The sequence below is a fragment of the Cavia porcellus genome, unplaced genomic scaffold (genome assembly GCF_034190915.1).
Source record: "Cavia porcellus strain 051 isolate PalLab524CR breed Dunkin Hartley unplaced genomic scaffold, mCavPor4.1 scaffold_7, whole genome shotgun sequence".
NCBI classification, from domain to species: Eukaryota; Metazoa; Chordata; class Mammalia; order Rodentia; family Caviidae; genus Cavia; species Cavia porcellus.
In genome coordinates, this window is record NW_026947490.1 from 13,856,636 (window position 1) to 13,876,884 (window position 20,249).

General features: G+C 41.2%; 1 protein-coding gene across 3 annotated transcripts in view; it reads right to left on the reverse strand.

The window, feature by feature from the left end:
* The window catches only part of Garre1 (granule associated Rac and RHOG effector 1), a 100,620-nt gene that overhangs the window by 39,734 nt on the left and 40,637 nt on the right, over window positions 1-20,249 (reverse strand). For all 3 annotated transcript variants that reach the window (XM_003467198.5, XM_013149788.3, XM_063252565.1), the window contains exon 3: window positions 541-750. In XM_003467198.5, the coding sequence (XP_003467246.2) occupies window positions 541-750 (210 nt within the window). The remainder of the gene's footprint in view (window positions 1-540; window positions 751-20,249) is intronic.

Here is a 20,249-nt window from a genome sequence, read left to right on the forward strand (position 1 = left end):
CCAGTGCTCTCCAGCCTGCTCCACCCTGTGTTTCCTGACACAGGCGCTAGCCATCTCCCTACCCCGTTCTTCTCAGAAGCTTTCCTGCACCACTCCCACTTGGGAACCGAGCCCTTCCGCCGGGGTCCTGTGCATCTCCACCACAGCCATTTACCCATTTATCCTTCTCCCATAGGCTGTGGGTAGAGGTTGTCAGCTCAGTGCCAGGCATAGACCTGGCATAAATTGGGCATTTGCAAGGACAGTCATGATACATGAATGAATAGGCTAATGATAAAGAACTTAAAAATTACGTTTCTAAGAAAGTGGCTCAGGGGCTGAGGACTTAGCTCAGCGGCATAAGAACCTGCGTTGCAAGCAGGCAGTCGTGAGTTCGATCCCTGGTACCGATAAAAATGAAAAAGACCAAAAAAAAAAAAAAAAAAGAAAAAAGAAAAAAAAAAAAGAAGAAAGTGGCTCTATTTGAGAGCCAAAAGGCAAAAAGTCTTCTGGAACCTCTCCCACTTGCACCCAGGGTCTGATCTTCCTGCGGACACTTACCTCAGCAGCACCCCGCCAGGAACGCACAGCTTCTTCTAGTTCGGGTGTGTGGCCCATGCCAGATAAGCTGCTGCCACCACTGCTGTTCTTCTTTTCTGGTACAACTACCTCAGCAAAGCAAGAGTGAGCTACCGGCTGGACTTTCTGTAACGCATGAGTCAAAAACTGGAAATGGACTTGCACCACCGTCAAGAAGCACCGCCCCAATACCTGTGAAAACGAGAGCCAGGGCTTTGAGGTTGTAGGTTGCTGATGGATTAGCACAAGGAATTCTCAATCATCAACAATTTCAGAATTACAGATCTTACAAAGTTAGAAAGCCCTCATACTTTAGAAAGATCTGCCTTTGTTCTGATATTTGGACCTGGGTGCTAATGAGGAAAAGTCACAACATTTCAACCAAATAGCAAACTTTCAGGTTCAAGTGGGCATTCCAACTTCATACCAAGCATCTTTGCTCCTTTCTCCACTCCCCTCACCTGGACTCAGGCTTATCACCTCTGAATGTTTCAAAGCTACTGCAGAACCAGAATAATCCACAATCCGAATTATATTCATTCAGTGTTCAAAAGGTAAAGAAAAAACTACGTGATTAAAAATGAGACAATTCAAAAGATGCAAATTGGGCTGGGGATTTAGCTCAGCGGCATAAGCACCTGCGTTGCAAGCAGGCAGTCGTTAGTTCAATCCCCAGTACTGGTAAAAAGAAAAAAGAAAAAAAAATATGCTGCAAAAGATGCACATTAAAACAATACTGAGATTCCATCTCACCCCAGAAAGAATGGCTATCTATCATCAAGAAATCAAGCAGTAACAAATGCTGGAGGAGTACAGGGAAAGAGGAACCCTTTTCCACTGTTGGAGATAGCAGGGACTGGTGCGGTCACTGTGGAAATCAGCACGGAAAGTCCTTTAAAAACTAGGATTGGAGGTTCTATTTGACCCAGCTATTCCCCTACTGGGTAGCTTCCTAGAAAAAATAAAAATATCATACCACAGCAATATATATATATGCACCATGTTAACAGCTAGATCTTGGAAACAACTCAAATGCCCACCAATCAAAGAATGTGTAAAAAAGATGTGATGTTTTTTACAATGGACTACTCTGTACTACTACAGTACTACTACAAAGAAGGATAAACACTAGGCTTTTATAAGTAGAGACTATACTCATAAGTGAAATAAATTTGTAAGTAGAGACTATACTCGTAAGTGAAATATATTAGACCCACATACATTGTATTATCTCTCCTGTGTGAGAAGCTGACAGAAATGATATGTTAAGAAAGTTATACCACTAACTTCTCATAGTTCACTGAAAAGAAATGTTTGTGCTAATATTGTTTGGACAATTAAAACCAGTATCTTGTATTCTGAGTGACTAAGGACAACAATGTGCGATGTATTAACTACTGTTACAATCTTTATTATCTTCTTTTAAAATTTTATCTTATTTTCTTAAAAAACAATCAAACTGAAGTGAGGCGTGGTGTAATCCCAGCATTTGAGAGGCTGAGGCAGGAAGATCACTTTGAATTCAAGGCCAGCCTGGACTACAAGTGAGTTCAAGCCCAGCTTGAACTGCATATTGAGACCCTGTCTAAAAAAACAAAACAAAATAAAAAACACCAAAAAATAGATACTAGTTACTCAGTGTTAACACAGTTCTTAACATAGTTGATTGTTGTATTTATAGCCTTATGAGACAAACCTGACTAATCAATCCTCTAGGAATCAACAAAACATACGAGGGAACCCTATTCATTAATACATGGAAATCTAGTAACCTGGAACAAATTAATGGTTGGTCAACAGTCCAAGTAGAAACTTTTTTTTCTTCTCCAGTACTGGGGATTGAACTCAGGAGCCCTTTATCACTAAACTACATCCTAGACCTTTTAATTTAACATAGAATCTTGCTAAATTGGCCAGGCTGACTTTGAACTTGTGACTCTCTTTCTTCAGCCTCTAGCGTAGCTGGGATTACAGACATGAGCCCCTCCTCCTCGAGGCTGAGAACTCATTTCTTCAAAGACCAAAAACAAAACAAATAAACTATATTTATAAAGGCTAGATACGGTGGCACATGTCTATAATCCCATCACTGAGAGGCTGAGGTAGGAGGATTGCCACAAGTTCAAACACAGTTTGGACTACATAGTAAGTTCAGGACCAGGCTGCACCACGTGGTGAGACCTTGTCACAAAATGAAACAAACAGAAAACACACACAAATACTATGTACCAAAAAATTTAAAGATATGAAAGTGTATTTCTCAAGCAACCTTCTGGTACCAGCTGTTCTCTGACACCACTGCTCTCTGTTTCCTTTCTTGGCTTAACCACAGCTACAATGTTTTCTCTAACTTTCCTATTTCTCCTTCTTTAAACCAATATTGTACTTGCAATTTGCAAAGCAATTCTGAGCAGAAATCTTCCAGATTATTGACATTTTTTCCTAATCACTTACAGTGGTTTTGCCCACAGCAAATTTGACAATACCAACAAAACCCTTCTGTAACTCTTTTCTCATGTTCCTTCATCTTTGAAATTTTTTTGTATGTAGAAGGTATTTATTTATTTTCATTGGCTTACATAGATTACTCATAAAGGGATTACTTTATTAAGTTAGCAATTCATTCAACTGGTAGGAGCAAACCTAAACTCTCAGTGGTGGATGTTCAGAATTGTTTTCATCCTTTGTCCTACCCACTCCCCAGCTGCCCATGACTGAAAGTTTAATCTATGGAGTGCAGAACTACATTGATCTTATTTATTTACTTGGTACTGAGGATCAAACTCATAACCTAGCACCTTTATCAATCTTATTTTGAAATAGGATCTCACAAAATTACCTAGGCTTGCCAAGAATTTGTGAACCTCCTATTTCAGCCTCCTGAGTAGCCAGGACTATAGGTACATCCAGATAGTTCCTTCAGTCGCTTGACCATTGCTTATCTGCTGTCCATCCTGCTTCCTAATAACTTGTCAATGGTCCTGTACAATCCAGTTCCTAACAGTTTGTATTTGCTCTCAACAGCTGGATATAGTTTAGGGCTGGGAGCACTGAGACCAGGCATAGGACAGAACCCGAATCTTAAGCAGCACAAGCTGAGGGGCTTCTGGAGCTCCAGATTGTACAGACTAGGAAGGAGGAATAGAGCTGACTCCACAGGGATGGACATACTTCCTTCTCCTCCTTGAATCTTAGCAAGTGATGCCAAGGGGTGGGGGGGTGGGGAGATTCTCACAACTTCTGGCCAGTAAGAGTCATTCATTCTTGCAATAAATATATTGCTAAGTGAATGTCTAAAGCACACAAAGCCTGAAGATACCACAAGACATAGAATGAGCAAGTCCCTAAACTCATGAGGGTTACTAATCTAGAAGTACATGCAGTCAGGTGCTGCTGGAGAATGAACATCACAGGACAGATCTGTCTGATGGAATGACCTAGGGAAAAGTGCACCATTTACTTTCCTAAAAGTCAAAATCCTAGGAAAACGACTTTGTAGTAGTCAGAATGTTATACTGTTTTCTTTACTGTAAATAATGGTGAACAGTGGTCAATAGATAGCTTTATATTTAAAAAAAAAGGGGGCTGGGATTTAGCTCAGTGGCATAAAGAGCCTGCCTTGCAAGCAGGCAGTCGTGAGTTCGATCCCTGGTACCGATAAAAAGGAAAAAGACAAAAAAAAAAAAAAAAAAAAAAAAGTGGAAATGCTGAGTAATAGCTCTGAAGGCCTGAGGCGGGGCCCAAACAGGAGCAGCCCGGGCAGGGGCAGGTCCTCTTCCTGCACAGTGCTAGGAATGTGAACAGCGGAGAATGCTGCTGAAGGAGCAAGTGCAGGGAGAAATGCCAGGCAGCTTCAGTAGGTGTTGTTAGTGTGCTTCTCCATCACTTATTCCACGTGTAGCCTTAGCTGCGTCATTTAGTCTAAGTTTCTTCTCTGTAAATAAGGAATGACAATAAGCACTTAGCCAATGAGCACCTCCCTCTTCCTTCCACAGTGTGTAAGGCATCAACCCAGATTATGATTATAACAAATTACGTGTTGTAAATAATTCATTAAAAACCAACCAGGCCAATAGTTATCCTGAGATTTAGAAAGAGCTATTTCTGTGACTATTCACTCTAAAATTTTATACAGAATAACAGATGCATAAACATCACCTTTCTGAGGACAGACTTCTGTGTTCAGCTTGTTTCTGCCCACTCCTTATCTATCTTACTCCTTAGCCTGGCCCTCCTCTTGTGTCAGATTTCCCCCTTCTTGAATCAGGAATGGGTCCTTGAGGATCTTCCTGACACAAATTTGGGAAGAGTATGATAAGTTCAGAGCCATAGGTATTTTGTCCTTCATATGGAGAAAGTTTCCTGGGTCATGAGTTTCCATAGGATTACAGGACAGATGCAGTAGACCAGAATGGACAAATGGAATGGTCAAGGATAGACATTTAAGTTTAAAGTAACAGTGAAATGCTGGGCATGGTGTCACATGCCTGTAATTCTATCACTTGGGAGGTTGAGGAAGGAATAGCCATGGATTTGGGGCCAGCCTGTGCTACCTAGTGAGTTCAAGGCCAGCCTGAACTACACAGCAAGTCCCTGTCTTAAAAAAATAATATTAAAAAAGTAACAGTGAGGCAGAGGATTTAGTTCAGCAGCATAAGAGCCTGCCTTGCAAGTGCGTGGTCATGAGTTTGATCCCTGGTATAAAAAAAAGTAACAGTGAAACTCTTTAATAGCTACCATTTACTGAGTGTTTCAGCCTACCAAACACTTTAGACACATGGTAAAGTGACCCTCTGTGAGGTGTATTTCATCCTTTTTATAGATGAAAGCTAGGTGGCATACACCTGTAAGCTCAGTTGCCAGAGAAGCTGAGGCTGGAGGATCACAAGTCCAAAGCCAACTTGGGCAATTCAGTGAGACTGTCCTAAAATAAAAAATTAAAATAGAATGGACTGGGGATGTAAAGTTCAGTGGTAGAGCATCTGTGGATTTGATCTCCAGTACCTCCAAAACAGAGAGAGAGGAAGGAGGGAGGCAACAAGGAAGGGGGAGGGGGATGAGAGGCAGAGAAAGAAAAGAGGGAGGGAGGGGGAGGGGAAAGGGAGATAAATTTGCTTAATATCAAACAGGTATTAAGTGAGGATCTGAGGATATCAGGTCTGCGTGACTCCAAAATGTGATGTCTAACCACTACGCTGCCTTGTCTTCCTAGGACAAAATCTAGTGGTAGATACAATAGAGGATAGATACTAAAGAGAAGAAGCTCTGAGTTCTAGGCAACCACCAAGGTTCTACTGAACTAGAACCCTATTTTTCAGGAATCCCTGGTGGTGCAAAGTGCACATCTTGACTGCACAGGCACCACAACGTGGATGTTGTGCATGTGGATATAACCAGGATTGTTTTTCTTCTTGGTGACTTATGTTTTATGCAGATTGTAAAACAGATTTTAATTTAAGGTTACCCTATTTTTTTTTTTTCATACTGGGAATCAAACTCACAACCTCACACCTGGCAGGCAGGCTCTCTGCTACTGAGAAATATCCCTCACCCTAAGGCCACCCTATTTTAAGTGCCAAAAGATCACTTTTTCTATGAGCATAGTTGTTGAAGATCAACCTACATGTCAAATCTATCTGTGCAGAATATTTCAAAATTTAGTTGTAGTTATTCTTTCGCTAGGCTTAGGGCCTGATTCAGCTCTAACATGTGTATGACTGAAATTATGAATGCCCAAGTCTACCCTATTTCCCAGAACATTTTATGATTTTTCATATTAATACAAATAACTTTTCACTAAAGTTCGCTGTTATGCATAACTTTACTCAACAGTTTATCTTTCTCAACACCATACTAAATGAAGAGGTAAACCTGACATATATACATTCACCTCTGTTAACACGTTAAAAAAAAGTAAAAAAGTAAAAAAAAAAGTAGAGTGACGCAAAGTAGATCTCAACTGGCTACCCTTACTAGAAATTCCAAAGCCATTCAATCATTTCTTTTTCCATTCAATCATTTCTTTCTCTTCAACACTTCTACCTTACACATTACATTTGGTTCCAAATGTCCTCAACGTTGCTCTTAAATGAGGCCTCTTTTGTCTTTATGAGAATTCCAGAGTCCTTACATAATGATTTAACCAACAGACTAGAAAGTGATACTAAGACTTAAATGTGTCTCCAGAGAAATAGAATGCAGGAGATGGTACTTAAATATTACAGAAAATGCTTATGCAGATTATGCTACAGTATAAAAATGTAGAACACAAGTTCACTGAAACTTATAAAACTATCAAATGAGCCCTGGGGGTATAGCTCAGTGGCACAGTATAGCATGCATGATGATGCTCTGAGTTCAATTCCTAGGACTACAAACAAACAACTAACAAAAGAATCACAAAAAATCTCATTGCAGTCACTGTTGGAGCACAAGGGTAGCTGTCAAACTACATATACAGAAGAACTAAGGAAGGAAATATAGCCAGTACACTCTCTAAGGTGGGACAGTCCATACCAAATTCTAACAACTCAAAAAACCCCTGTATTTTGCCCCAGGACACGCTGCTTTGCTGCTGATGAAAATAACAGCAGAGATGGTTTTGGATCTCGGACTTCATGGGCTAAGCACGATGGTGTACTGAAGCTTTTATATTAGAAGTACAAGGGCTGAGGGTAGAGGTCAGTGGTGCAACACCTGCCTGTCTTCCAAGTGCGTAATCCTGAGTTCGATTCTAAGTAACCACAAAAAGAAAAGGAAAAAAGAAAAAACCCAGAGGTACATATTCACTAGAAATAGATAAAAGGAGAAAAATATCAACTAAATACAATGAAGATGATACTGTGTAGTTTTATAGCTCATCTCAAAAACTTAATACCAGGTTGAGGACATGGCTCAATGGGACAGTGCTTGCTTGAATGCACAAGAGTCTGGGTTCTATTCCCAGAACCACAAATGAAAAAAAATTACCATGTAATATTTGCAGAACAGGAAGTCTTACAGTTCAGCTACTGCAATATATCCTTTCTTTTCCCAACTACTGGTATGGAACGTAGGGTCCTGATGCGTGCTAGGTAAGAGCTCTACCACTGAGGTAGATCCCTAGTCAAACTATCTATCTAGATTATTTGCTGGTATTGGGCATCGAACTGATGACCTTGCCCTTGCCAGGCAGGTGCTTATGCCACTGAGCTAAATCCCTGGCTGTTTTTGACAAAGGGTCTCATTGTGTTGCCCAGGGTGGTCTTGAAATTGTGCTCTTCCTGCCTCAGCCTCAGGATTGCTGGGACTACAGACTGCACTACCACACCCAGTCTGTCTCAGACTCTCGAGCAGCTGGGATTACAGGCATTTTCCATGGTGCTCCACTGAGTTGTGAGTGCATTTTTTTTTTTTTTGCGGTGTGTGTGTGTGTGTGTGTGTGTGTCAAAATCTGTCACTTTCATCAAGAATACTTTGAAGCTGAGCCTGGTGGCACATATCTGTAGTCCCAGCTCTTCAGGCAGCAGGATTACTAGAACCTACCACTTCAAGATGAGCCTGGACAATAAAGGGAGATGTTTTTTCAAAAATAGAACAAAGAATACTTCATACCAACACTTTATAAACTACCTCATTCAGACAAGGACTACTGTTCTTATCTGTCAAAGTCACTTTCATCCATATGATATTCTAACTGGTGATAACTATGATAAGTCCTGGAGAGAGGCAAGAAAGAGCCCCCACCTCCCACTGAAGCATCTGAGAAAGCGGGCCTTGTCCTTCACCTCGAAATGCTACCTTTGCTGGTGTCCAGCACACAATACGTGCTTCATTTTATTCTTGGCTACTTCCCAGTCATCCTCTGCTCTCTGAATGTTGGAGCTGTTCTCTAGCTATACTCACCTGATGATCTCATCCAGTTTTCTAGCTTTAAATACCATCTACTAACTGACAACTCCCAAGATTTGGACCTTAGCTTTCAATTCTGAATTTGTGTCTCCACAAGCTGGGAACATAGCTCAGTAGTAGAGTTCTTGGCTAGCATGCATGAGGACCTGGGTTCCATCTCTAGCACTGTAAAAACAAACATGCAAAAAAAGGAAAAAAACTGGACATGGTGGTGCACATCTGTAATTCCAGCACTCACGAGGTAGAAAGATTGTGAGGTTGAGGCTAGTCTGGCTACAGAGATAGAGACAGATAGACAGACAGACAGAGACAGAGAGAGACAGCAAGAGACAGTCAGTCAGTGAGAGATAGAAAGACAGAAAGGTGCAATAGTCTATCCCTACAGTCCCAGCACTCTGGGAAGCTGAGGCAGGAAGACCTCACATTTAAACCTAGCCTGAAGAACTTATTGAGATTGTCTCAAAATAAAAAATAAAGGAAGTGCTGAGGATATTGCTTAGTGTGAAAGTCCTGAGTTCAAACTTCAGTACTGAGCAAAGAAGAAAATATGGATATTCAACTATCTAACTGAAATCGCCCCTTGAGTATCTAATAAATATCCCAGACTTAGGTTTCCAGCCTACTCTTACCCCAGCACTCCTCACTCCAGCACCACTGTGTGTGTGTGTGTGTGTGTGTGTATCCCAGTGCCAGGGGCAGAAACTCTGGTGCCAGCTTTGACCCCCATCCCAACACCACAGCACTACAATAAAAGTAGTACTTAAAAGAAATATTCATCAGCCTCTAAAAGGAAGGACATTCTTACATTGTATTATAGCTAAGCCTTAAAGCCATTATCCTAAGTGAAATAAGCCAGTCACAAAAAGGACAAATATCCTATGATTCTTCTTCTTCTTTTTTTTTTTTTTTTCTTTTTTGAGATGGGGTCTCACTATGCAGTTCAGGCTGGACTTGAGCTCATTTTGTGGCCCACGCTGGTCTCGAACTCACAACGATCCTCCCACCTCAGCCTCCTGAGCGCTGGGATTACAGGCGTGAGCCACCACGCCCGGCTTCCTATGATTCTTTTTATGGGGTGTTCCTAGAGTGGTCAAGTTCCTAACAACAGAGGTAGAATGATAGTTACCAAAGGCTGGGGAGAAAAGAGAACCAACAGTTATTATTTTAAAATGTAGTTTTAGTTTGGAAAGATTAAAAAGGAAGTCCCAGAGATAGACAGTGCTCAATGGTTGCACAGGAATTGTAAAATTTTTTCTCCTAGTACAATGGATTGAACCCAAGCTGAGCTGTATCCTTAAAGTCCTTTCTGTTTTCTTATTTTGAGATGAGGTCCTGCCAAGTTGCCTAGGCTGGCTTGTAACCTGTGATTCTCTTGCCTGAATTTCCTGAGCAGCTGGGATTGACAGGTGTACATCACCATGTCAGATGTGAACATTCTTAACCTTACTGAACTGTACACATATAGTTAAAATGTCAAATTTTATGTTATGTATATTTTACCACAATAAAAAATGCATAACTGCTTCAAGTTGTCTCCTCTGAAACCATTTCAAGTACTATTATCTTTTGATTGGTAACTGTAATGACCTCTTAACTCTACTTGCTCCTGTTCAGTTAGGGTTAGAATTATCTATACATAGTAATATGCAAAGCCCAAAACCATATAGGGCTTATTCTTTTCTAAGGTAAAACAAACTCAGAGACAAAATCCAGAGCTGGAATGGGGATTCCAGGACATCATAAGACGCTCAATTCTCAAATTTTTGCTCTGTGTTCCCAGGTAAGGTTTCTATTCTTAAATTACTTCATGGTTCTAAATGGCTGAGTGACCTTTACCATTCTACCTGCTTTCTGGATAGTACAGGGTTGCAGGAAAGGAAGAGAGCACACCTTTTCCTTTAAGGACACCTTCTAACAGTTTGTTGAGTTTTTCAAGTTACCTTTTTTATGGACCAGATCTTAAAATCAAATGACCACTGCCAGCTGTACAGGAGACAGAAAAGTGTGATCCTTATCCCTGAAAATATATCAATACAGTATGTCTAAAAGACAAAATCACTCCGACTGAGCCACAAAGCTCTTGGCCCTGGCCCTGCTCCAGCTTGTCCAGGATAGGCAGAAGGCCCTGCTGGGAGGGTCGGTGGGATCCTGAGCCACAGTCTAAGTTCTTACCACAATCTTAGGCAAATGTTGTCTATGAGTGATCTGATTTCAGATTTGTAAAAGAGGGAGGGGGCCGGGAAAGAGGCCATTATTAAGTCCTACAAAGTAATACAGCTGGCCAGCAACCAACCATAACAATTAATTCAAAATGTAACTCAGTAGCAGAGTGCTTGCCAGGGCATGAGGCATACTTACATATTCCTAACATTCTAGGGAGGCCGAGGCAGGAAGATCGCAAGTTTGAGTCCAGCCTGAGCAACTTAAGGGCTTAATGAGGCCCTGTCTCAAAATAAAAAAGACTTGGAATATAGTTCAGTGTGGAAGCCCTGAGTTCAATCCCTAGTACCCCCCAACACACAGCTAGTTCCACCTAAAATTATAGTCAAGAACTCTTCTGTTTCCTTTTCGTTTGCTCATCAAGTCTAATTTCCCCTTTCCATTCATTCAAGCCTTTTTAATACCTCTGAGATTTAAATTAACAATTTTTTTCAGTACTGGGGATTAAACCCAGGAATGTCCAGGTATATTCCCAGTGTTTTAAATTTTCATTCTAAGAAAGGGTCTTGATAAATTGCCCAAGCAGGCCTTGAACTTGCAACTATCCTGCCTTAGTCTCCTGAACAGCTGAGATTACAGAGGTGTGTACAGATGTGCGCTACTACACCTAGCCGATTCTTCAATTTTAAATTATATTTTCCTAAAATAAAGCAACACTGCCACTCACTTACTAGTTACCAAAAGCAGGATCACATTATTCTTTCCATAGCTGGAAGGTTAGCTCAGTGGCATAAATGCCTCCCAGGCAAGTGTGAGGTTGTGAGTTCAATTCCCAGTTTAAAAAAAACCAATGCCACATTACTGTTGAGACTCACTGCCTGCTGGGGTCCTCCTTTAGAAGGTCTTTACTGTTTTTACTTCCCTTGATTCTTCCTTCCTTCCTTCCTTCCTTCCTCTCTCTCTCTCTCTTTCTTTTTTTTTGAGACAAGGTGTCTCTACGTAGCCCAGGCTGGCTCAAGCTTGTGGTGATCCTCCTGCCTCAGACTTCTAAGTGCTGGGTTACAAGCATGCATCATCATGACTGGAAGCCTAGATTCATTTTTACTCTCTTCATTTCTGCACCTTGAGTTTTCTTATTACTCAATAATAGTCCCATTTGACAGAAAATCTCTTCACATATCAAACTTCTCCAAAAAATGGTCCTTAGATTCATCATTTCTATCATATATGTACTGATTTTTTTCTTATTCAAATTTGGCAAATGCTTAAACATATACATATACAGAAGCAAAGCATAGCAACCCTCCCCCACATCAAAAAGCTTCCATGTCAATACTATGTCATGTGTTATGGTTTATGTTCAGATGCCCCCCCCCCCACAAGCCTCATGCAATCATGGAGGTGGCTGAATCTAGCATTTGTGATTGGTTCATTGTCTAGTGCTGGGATTAGTGGTGCAAGAGTTGCACCTGGTGCCCCTGCCCAGGGGTGGAGCCAGCATACAATATAAGGGAGGCAAGGAGGTGTGCTGCTCTCTCTTGCTGGTTCATGCCTGGCTATTTGCAGCAGCCATGAATGGCTGCCCCCCTAGTCATGCCACCCTGCCTTGCAGCCAGCTGAGTATGGACTGAAACCTCCAAGAACTGTAAGAAATAAACCTTTCCTTCCCTAATTTTGGGCATCTGGTATTTTGTCTTAGCAGGGAGAAAAGTAACCAAAACAGAATTTGGTATCAGAGGAGTGGGGTCCTTACTATGACTGTTTCTGATCACATGATTCAAGAGTCTTTGGAAATGGCTTGTGGAAGAGTTTGGAAAGGTTTGGAGATGTTCCCTGAATGCATACAGCTGGAACAGCTTAGGTTGCTCTGCATGGGAGATTTTTGGTCAGAGCTCAGGAGACCAGAAGGCTGATAGAAAGCCTGCCAGTAAAGACCAGGCTTGGGAGATTTCTTATGAGAAGGACTACATTGGTTATTGGACTCCACACAACGTAAGCTATGGCTTGGCAGAAAGTTAGTCTGCATTTTGCTTATGTCTGGAAAGTGCCTGAGACTACCATTAAAGGCAACAGACTGATTAATCTGGCAGAAGAAATTTCAAGGCAATCAAATGTTGAGGCAGTGCCACCACTATTGTTGGGAGCTTTTAGCAGGATTTATGTTGCAGATCAAGAGCAAAGAGCCCAGCAGGATGATTTAAAATGTTGTGTTTGACCAGAAAGTTGTGAACTGTAAAGATAAGAGCTGAGACCCAACTGCTGAAAAGGCACAGAAAAGTAAAAAAGATGGCTTGGGGGCATCCCAGGAAGCAGCATATCTCTACCCTTTGCAGCTTCAAAACTGCAATAGGGAACCACTTTGCTCAGAGGAGAAAGATGCAGTGCTCCAGATTTCAGAGTGGTGACAGAGGCCACAGAAGGTTCTAAAATGGCAGTGGCTGCATCAGGTTCCAGAATGATGGCAACACAGAGAATCTGTTCCTCACAATCAGGTTCAGAGTACTCAATAATCCAGACATTCCATCTCTACAGCTAAGAAGAGGACAGCTTGGCTAATGCTCCAGCTGGAAGCAGACTTTGGCAGAATCCATGTAGTACTGGTTTTAAGTACATGGAGAATACACAAGTTGTGAAGTTGAAAAGGCTTCTACCTCAATTTCAGAAGAAGGCCTGAGAGGCCAGGCAGTGTGCCCCTGAGAGGGCAATGTGTGAAGCCAGAAATGCAATGGAGAACCACAAAGTTTGGAAAAGGTAGGAGCATGATCACCTAAGGAAAGCTACAAGAATTGGGTGCAGCAGGCCCAAGAAAGAAGCTCTGGGAGCTGAAACTACCAAAAGTGCCATGGAAGTGGAGTCACTCAAGCTCTTTGGAGCGTGCAACCAGATTGCTTCAATGCTGAATGTAGAACTCCAGGACTCAATGTTTGCCCTACTGGATTTTGGATTTCTTTTGATCCCAATCCTTTGTATTCCCACCTGTACCCTTTGGAATGATAAGGTTTATCTTGTGCCATTGTAGGTTGGAAGTGTTTAACTTTGTTTTCATTTGTACAGGGGCTTAAAACTAAGAATTTGTCTTACATCAGAAGACTTGGGACTTAGACTTTTCAGAAATGCTGAAACTGTTAAGACTTTGGCAATTCTTCAAGAATTGAAGAATTATTAATTATTAATCCAATTGAAGAATTGGATTAAATGTCTTTTGTTTAAAGGATATGCCTGAGTCTTTGAAGGGCCAGGGGTAGAATGTTATGGTTTGTGTTCAGATGCCCTCCCCATGCCTCATGCAATTATGGAGGTGGTTGAATCTAGCGTTTGATTGTTTCATTGTCTAGTGCTGGGATTAGTGGTGTGAATGTTGTACCTGCCCAGGGGCAGAGCCAGCATACAATATAAGAGAGGGAAGGAGGCGAACTGCTCTGTCTCTTTTGCTCTGTTCACTCGTGCTGCTTGCAGTGGCCATGAACAGTGGCTAAACCATGCAACCCTGCCCTGGAGCAACTGAATATGGACCGAAACCTCCAAAATTGTAAGAGATATACCCTGGGGGCTGGGGATTTAGCTCAGCGGCATAAGCACCTGCCTTGCAAGCAGGTAGTCATGAGTTTGATCCCTGGTACAGATAAAAAGGAAAAAGACAAAAAAAAAAAAAATACCCTCCCTTCCCTAATTTTGGGTGTCATGTAGTTTGTCTCAATAACGAGAGAAAAGTAACTAAGACATCATGATTCTTTCATCTATTCTTCTTCTTCCTTAATCCTTTTTTTCCCTCTTTTTACCTTTAGTTTGAATCTCAACTTCACAAAGGTATTTACTTCTTAAAATTTATTTATTTTTCATTTGTCTTTTTAAGACAAGGTCTTGTTAAGTGATTTGGGCTGACCTTGAGTTCCCTTTGTAGCCCAAGCTGACCTTGAACTTGCACCAATCCTCCTGCCTCAGCCTACCGAGTGCTAGGATTACAAGTGTTTGCCTAGCAATGCATTTATTTTTACTTATTTCTACAGTACTGTACTGGGAAATGAAACTAGAACCTTCACATTGAACTATATCCCCATACCTTTTTAAATTTTTTAAGTTTTTTTTTTGCTGTACCGGGGATCGACCTCATGACCTCATGCTTGCCAGGCAGGCACTTATGCTGCTGAGCTAAATTCTGGGCCCTAAATTTTTTAAGTTTTGAGGCAGAGTCTTGCTTATTGCTAGATTGCCCAAACGGGTTTGACCTGGTGATCCTCCGCCTCCCAGAATACTGGGATTATAGGCATTTATCATCACATGTGGCTCATTTGGTTGGTATAACCTTTAAATCTCTCTCTCTCTCTCGTTTTTGAGACAGGGTTTCATTGGCAGTGCAGGCTAGTCTCGAACTTGCCACAATCTTCCTGCCTCAGCCTCCCAATCCTGCTTGGATTACAGGTGTGTGCCATCATGTTGGGCTCTTTAGTCACTTTTAATCTAGAACCATACCTTATATTAGTTATTTTTCATGTAATCAACAATATGCCACAATCTGAAATTTGTTAGATCGTTTTCTGCAATATTGTATAATTTATTCTACCATACCTGTACATATTTTCTGTGGATTACAAAGTCATTCTAGAAGCCTGATTAGGCTATTTCAGTCTCTCTTCCTTTTTAGGGGAGGAAGAGGAGAAAGTACAAAAATGTATTATTGTTGTGCTATGTGGTTCTTACTATATCACATCAGGACACACGGTCATCTGTCTGTATTTTGGTGACACTCAGACTGATCAATGAGCCTTGTGTGGGGAAGGTGAAATGATTCCCCAGATGGTTTTATTCTCCACTGCTGGCCACAGTTCAGTCACTGAATTCCTCACAGTGATGAAATTTTTTTCTAGTTGCACTAACGTTTACAATTCCCTCATCCATTAGGGTTATTTGGATACACTGAAGAACACAGCATAGCAGGAAATCTGCATAATTCCTCACTTTCTCTTTTTAATTAGTGACTTTAAAAACAGTTAGTTACACAGACATGTCTTGGCAAATCAAGGTCAAAGGGCAAAGCCCCTCCTACAGATCATATTTTTCATTTCAGTGGCAAATGCTCTCTGATGGTGGCTTTTATTCACACAGAATGGGTTAGGCAGACACTGACTCATGTTTGTGGTTCACAATGTAAATTTAGAGTTACTCAAATACCAAATGCTTAATTAATTACAATTCAGATAATAGCAGATTCATGCCAGCAAAAATTAATGTCAGGGCTAGCTTAGGATGTACAGTGTCAGGATGTAGTTCTGTGGCAGAACAGCCAGAGTAGTGGATGGACTGGTAAGATCAGATTTATACAAAACAACTTCCCCTGAAACACATGATGAGTTTGTATTTGGTCAACAGGCTTATCCAATGGTTGCTTGTTATGAAAAGTGCTATGGTTTGAATGAATAAACCCCAATTACCAAAGGTCTGTATGTTAAAGGCTTAGTTCCCAACCCACAGCACAATTGGGAAGTGGAGGAAACCTGAGGAAGTGAGGCCTGGTGGAAGTTAGATCATTGGAGGAGCACCTCTGAAAGGGATGCTGGGACTTCAAGCTTTCTTCCTCCCTCTTTCTTTCCTGATTGCCACGATGTGGGATGCCTCAGGCTATTCTGGCAGATTTTGCTGGAGTTGGTCCCACAGAGATGAATGGGAGTCCCAGAACCTCTGCAACTCTGTTCCCCTGGTGGCTCCACCTTGGGTGCAGATCAAGTGATTGTGGGGATGGTGCCCCCCTTGGATTTGCAGACTTCACTGGGATGGTGAAGCCTGGTCTTCTAAGATCATCAAGTATGTGGCCCCTTAGTCTCAGGGATCCACTTATCTCCAAAGGATCACACCTCATTGAGAGCATGAGCCTCAAGACTACAAGCTTTCTGTGTGGGGGAGCAGCTCACGAGGAGGACTAGGAGAAGGTTCACCCTGGCAGAACCACGAGTGCTGCAAGATCTACTGCAGTGTTGGCTGCCTTCTGGGTGAGGAGCTTGGGGATAAGGTTTCACAGGTCGAAGGAGTAACTGCCCTTTAGGATTTGCCATTTCAGCCACTTCATCACTCCCATAGAATGGAGGGTGCCCCCAAACCAGGTCAGATAGCATGACACCCAGGCTCCAAACATCCATTGCTGCTCCTCGATAAATTTTGTGCAATAGTGTGTAGCCAGCCATGGTCATCTTATGCCTGACAATAAACCTGGTCCCCAAACCATAATCAGTAATTTTAACACTGTCTTTGGTGCCTACCAAGATGTTATTAGATTTCAGATTCCTGTCAACAATGTCCTGGTCATAGCAGCAACTATGGTGTATAGTGCACATGATCTGCTGGAATATTCTCTAGCCCTCTTCCTCTGGCAGACCATTAGCCCTCTAGATGTACTGCCTCAGGTCTCCCCCATCTGCATACTGAGTCTTGCTGACCTCAGTAACTGGGTGACACTGGCATGATCCAGGGCTTTTAGAATCTCCACCTAGTGCAATCAGGGCAATCTCTTGTTTCTTCTTCCATACCATGCTAACAGCCACCTGAGTTCCATTGTTCAGATGCTCAACTAGCAACATCTGGACAAAGCTGCCAAGCCAAAAGTCTTCAGGACTCTGTAGTTATCCATGAGGCTCTACCAATGGGAGGAGGTACCTGTGCAGTCCAGCAATGATACTACCTAATTATGCTCACTACAAAAAAAGGCCACTGTATCACAGTGAAACTTCACAATCTCCAAGTCACCAAATTATCAAACAAGGGGGCTGGGGATTTAGCTCAGTGGCATAAGCGCCTGCCTTGCAAGCAGGCAGTCGTGAGTTCGATCCCTGGGACCGATAAAAAAGAAAAAAGCCAAAAAAAAAATTATCAAACAAATATACTGAGTATAAGCTTCAGAGGTCACTACTAAGAGGCTTCAAGAAGACAAAAACCCACCCCCGCCATGGCTTTATATAGCTAACCTTTGAAATGATCTCACACTGGTTCCATGAAGAGGTCATAACTCACAAAGGTCACCTTGCTTTTTGGCTTCAAAGACCTTTTGGACTTTAATTTTAAAAAAGATCCAAAAAGAATCTGGGAAAATAAAAGGGACTTAGGTTATGGAGACTGACACTTGGTATTAAAACCATATGATTAGGGCTGGAGGTTTAGCTCAGCAGCATAAGTGCCTGTCTGGCAAGTGTGAGGTCCTGAGTTCAATCCCCAGTACAAAAAAAAAAGTAAAACCATAGGATTCTTCAAAGTCCTTTTCCAGTTTGAGAATCTATAATACCTTTTGTTTTTTGAAATTTCACGATGTTTACATTCAACATATCTAATTCAATTTCCCTTTAAGTTTTTTTTTTTTTGAGACAGGGTCCCACTATGTAGTTCATGCTGGCCTCAAACTCATAGTAATTCTCTTACTTCAGCCTCCCAAGTGCAGGGATTACAGTTGTGCTCCATCATGTCTGGGCTCTTATTTTTTTTTTTTGTCTTTTTCCTTTTTATCGGTACCGGGGATCGAACTCATGACTGCCTGCTTGCAAGGCAGGCGCTTATGCCGCTGAGCTAAACCTCCAGCCCCTTATTATTTTTTTTTTTTGAAATAGGGTCTTACCGTGTAGTCCAGGCTGGTCTTGAACTCATTAGGTACCCACGCTGGCCTTAAAATTTGCAGCAATCCTCTTGCCTAAGCCTCTCAAGTGCTGGGATTATAGGTATGTGCCACCAAGTATGTCTCTCTAAATTCTTAGTGATCTCAAAATACTGCTACAATTTCATTGTATTATAATAATGTAATGTTCTGTTTATAAAAATGCAATAGGGCATATTAATATCTATGAAGCAGTTAAGAAGGTACCTATTATTATACTTTCTCCCAGTAATAATCACTAGATTTCTCATCAAAAACCTTGGATGTCAGAAGGAAACAGGTTGAGATGTACAGTGTTGAATGAAAAAGCAAAGCAAAACAAAACAAAACAACCCTCTAAACTAAGAATTATATATTCAGCAAAACTGTCCTTCAAAAGGGAGAGAGAAATTCAGACATTCCCAGATCCGAGTAATGAGAGATTTATTTTCCTACTATTAGACCCATCCTGCATAAAGGGGGTCCTTCAGGTTGACATAAAAGAATATTAGGCAGGAATTCAAAACTGTCTAAAGAAATAACTCTGATAAAGGTAAATAATGGATATTTATGGGTTAGGACTTGTTTTATTTCCTACATAATGTAACAGATTCATGTATCAAAAAAATATTGCTGTTAAAAAAACAACAAGAAGCAGGTAAGTACAAAAAAGACTAAAGATAAAGATAAGCTCACTCTTGAGAGCTACTTAGTCCTACTAGAGCAAGAACTTACACAAGAAATACATTAATCCCTTTTACTGGCCTAAAGAACGCACTATCTTTCGTCATGGCCACACATGGTCAGCAGAAGACTTGCTGGAACAAAACACATCCAAACAACAGCAATAGGCCTTGTCTAGCCCATCAAGTTCAGGAATATTAGGCTACAAAACTTCTTTCCCCAGATAGGAATATTAAAAGAGCTTTCTCATAAAACTTTTGTTTATAAAACTTATAAAACAAAAACAGAGAAAATGTCCAAAAGCCTAGCTATGTCATCTGAGTTGATGGACATTCTAAGAAGAGAGACCCTTATTGGCCTATAGTTAAATCTCCTGGCAGTACACAAAATCCAAAGACAACAAATAACTCCTCAAGGGAAAAAGCAAACTGTTAAGCCTGTAGTCCTACAGTCAGCAGTCATATTTTAAAATTGACTTATAAAGCAGATGTTTGAAACTTAGAATAGACCCAATATTCTAAAACTTCTAGTTTCCAGACTAGCCTTAGAAAGCCTGTGAAGTCCATTATATACAAAAACCATGGCAGTATTCCAATTATCAAAATCTGCATTTCAGTGGGGAAAGCCAAGTCAAAATTCTAAGCTACAATAAGAAATATTTCCCCCTTTCTCAGCTCAAGTGGTCTCTGTTGGACACGGGAAAAAAAGAAGGTAGATACCAACATATTTCCATGGCTCACTAGGGCTCCATATTCTATGGTTGGTTCATCCTCTATAACCATCCTGACCTGGAGAATGAGGGCATTTGCTCTTTTGAGCAAATGTACAGCTCTATGTCCTCTAAGCTGTGGAAGCATAACCTGAAGAGCTCAATAACAATAATGCTCTGGTTCACACAAAAAGTTTTGGCCTTGTTTTTCAAATGATTTGCCTGAAATCCTAAATCAAGCTGAAAGTGCTATGGTATGATGGAATGATAGCTGTAATACTGTTCCATGCTTCTCAAAAGAGCACAGAGTTTTTTCTTATTGCTCTGTTGCCTACCTCTGTTCAGTAGTGAGTAGGCACAATGGTGAACATGTTTTTTGTTTTTTTTTTGGTGCCAGGGATTGATCTCATGACCTTGTGTTTACTAGGCAAGTGCTTGAGCCTCTGAGCTAAATCCTCAGCCCAACAACATGGACTTTTACAGAAAACAAGTCAAAGCCATGCACTTAGTATACACAAATATGTATTTGTTTACATACACAGAGTAATATGGAATGGCACACATAAACCAGTTAATAACGGTCACTTTGGAAGGAAGAATGGAATGGAAGGGAAAAGCAGAAGCTTTAAATTTCATTGT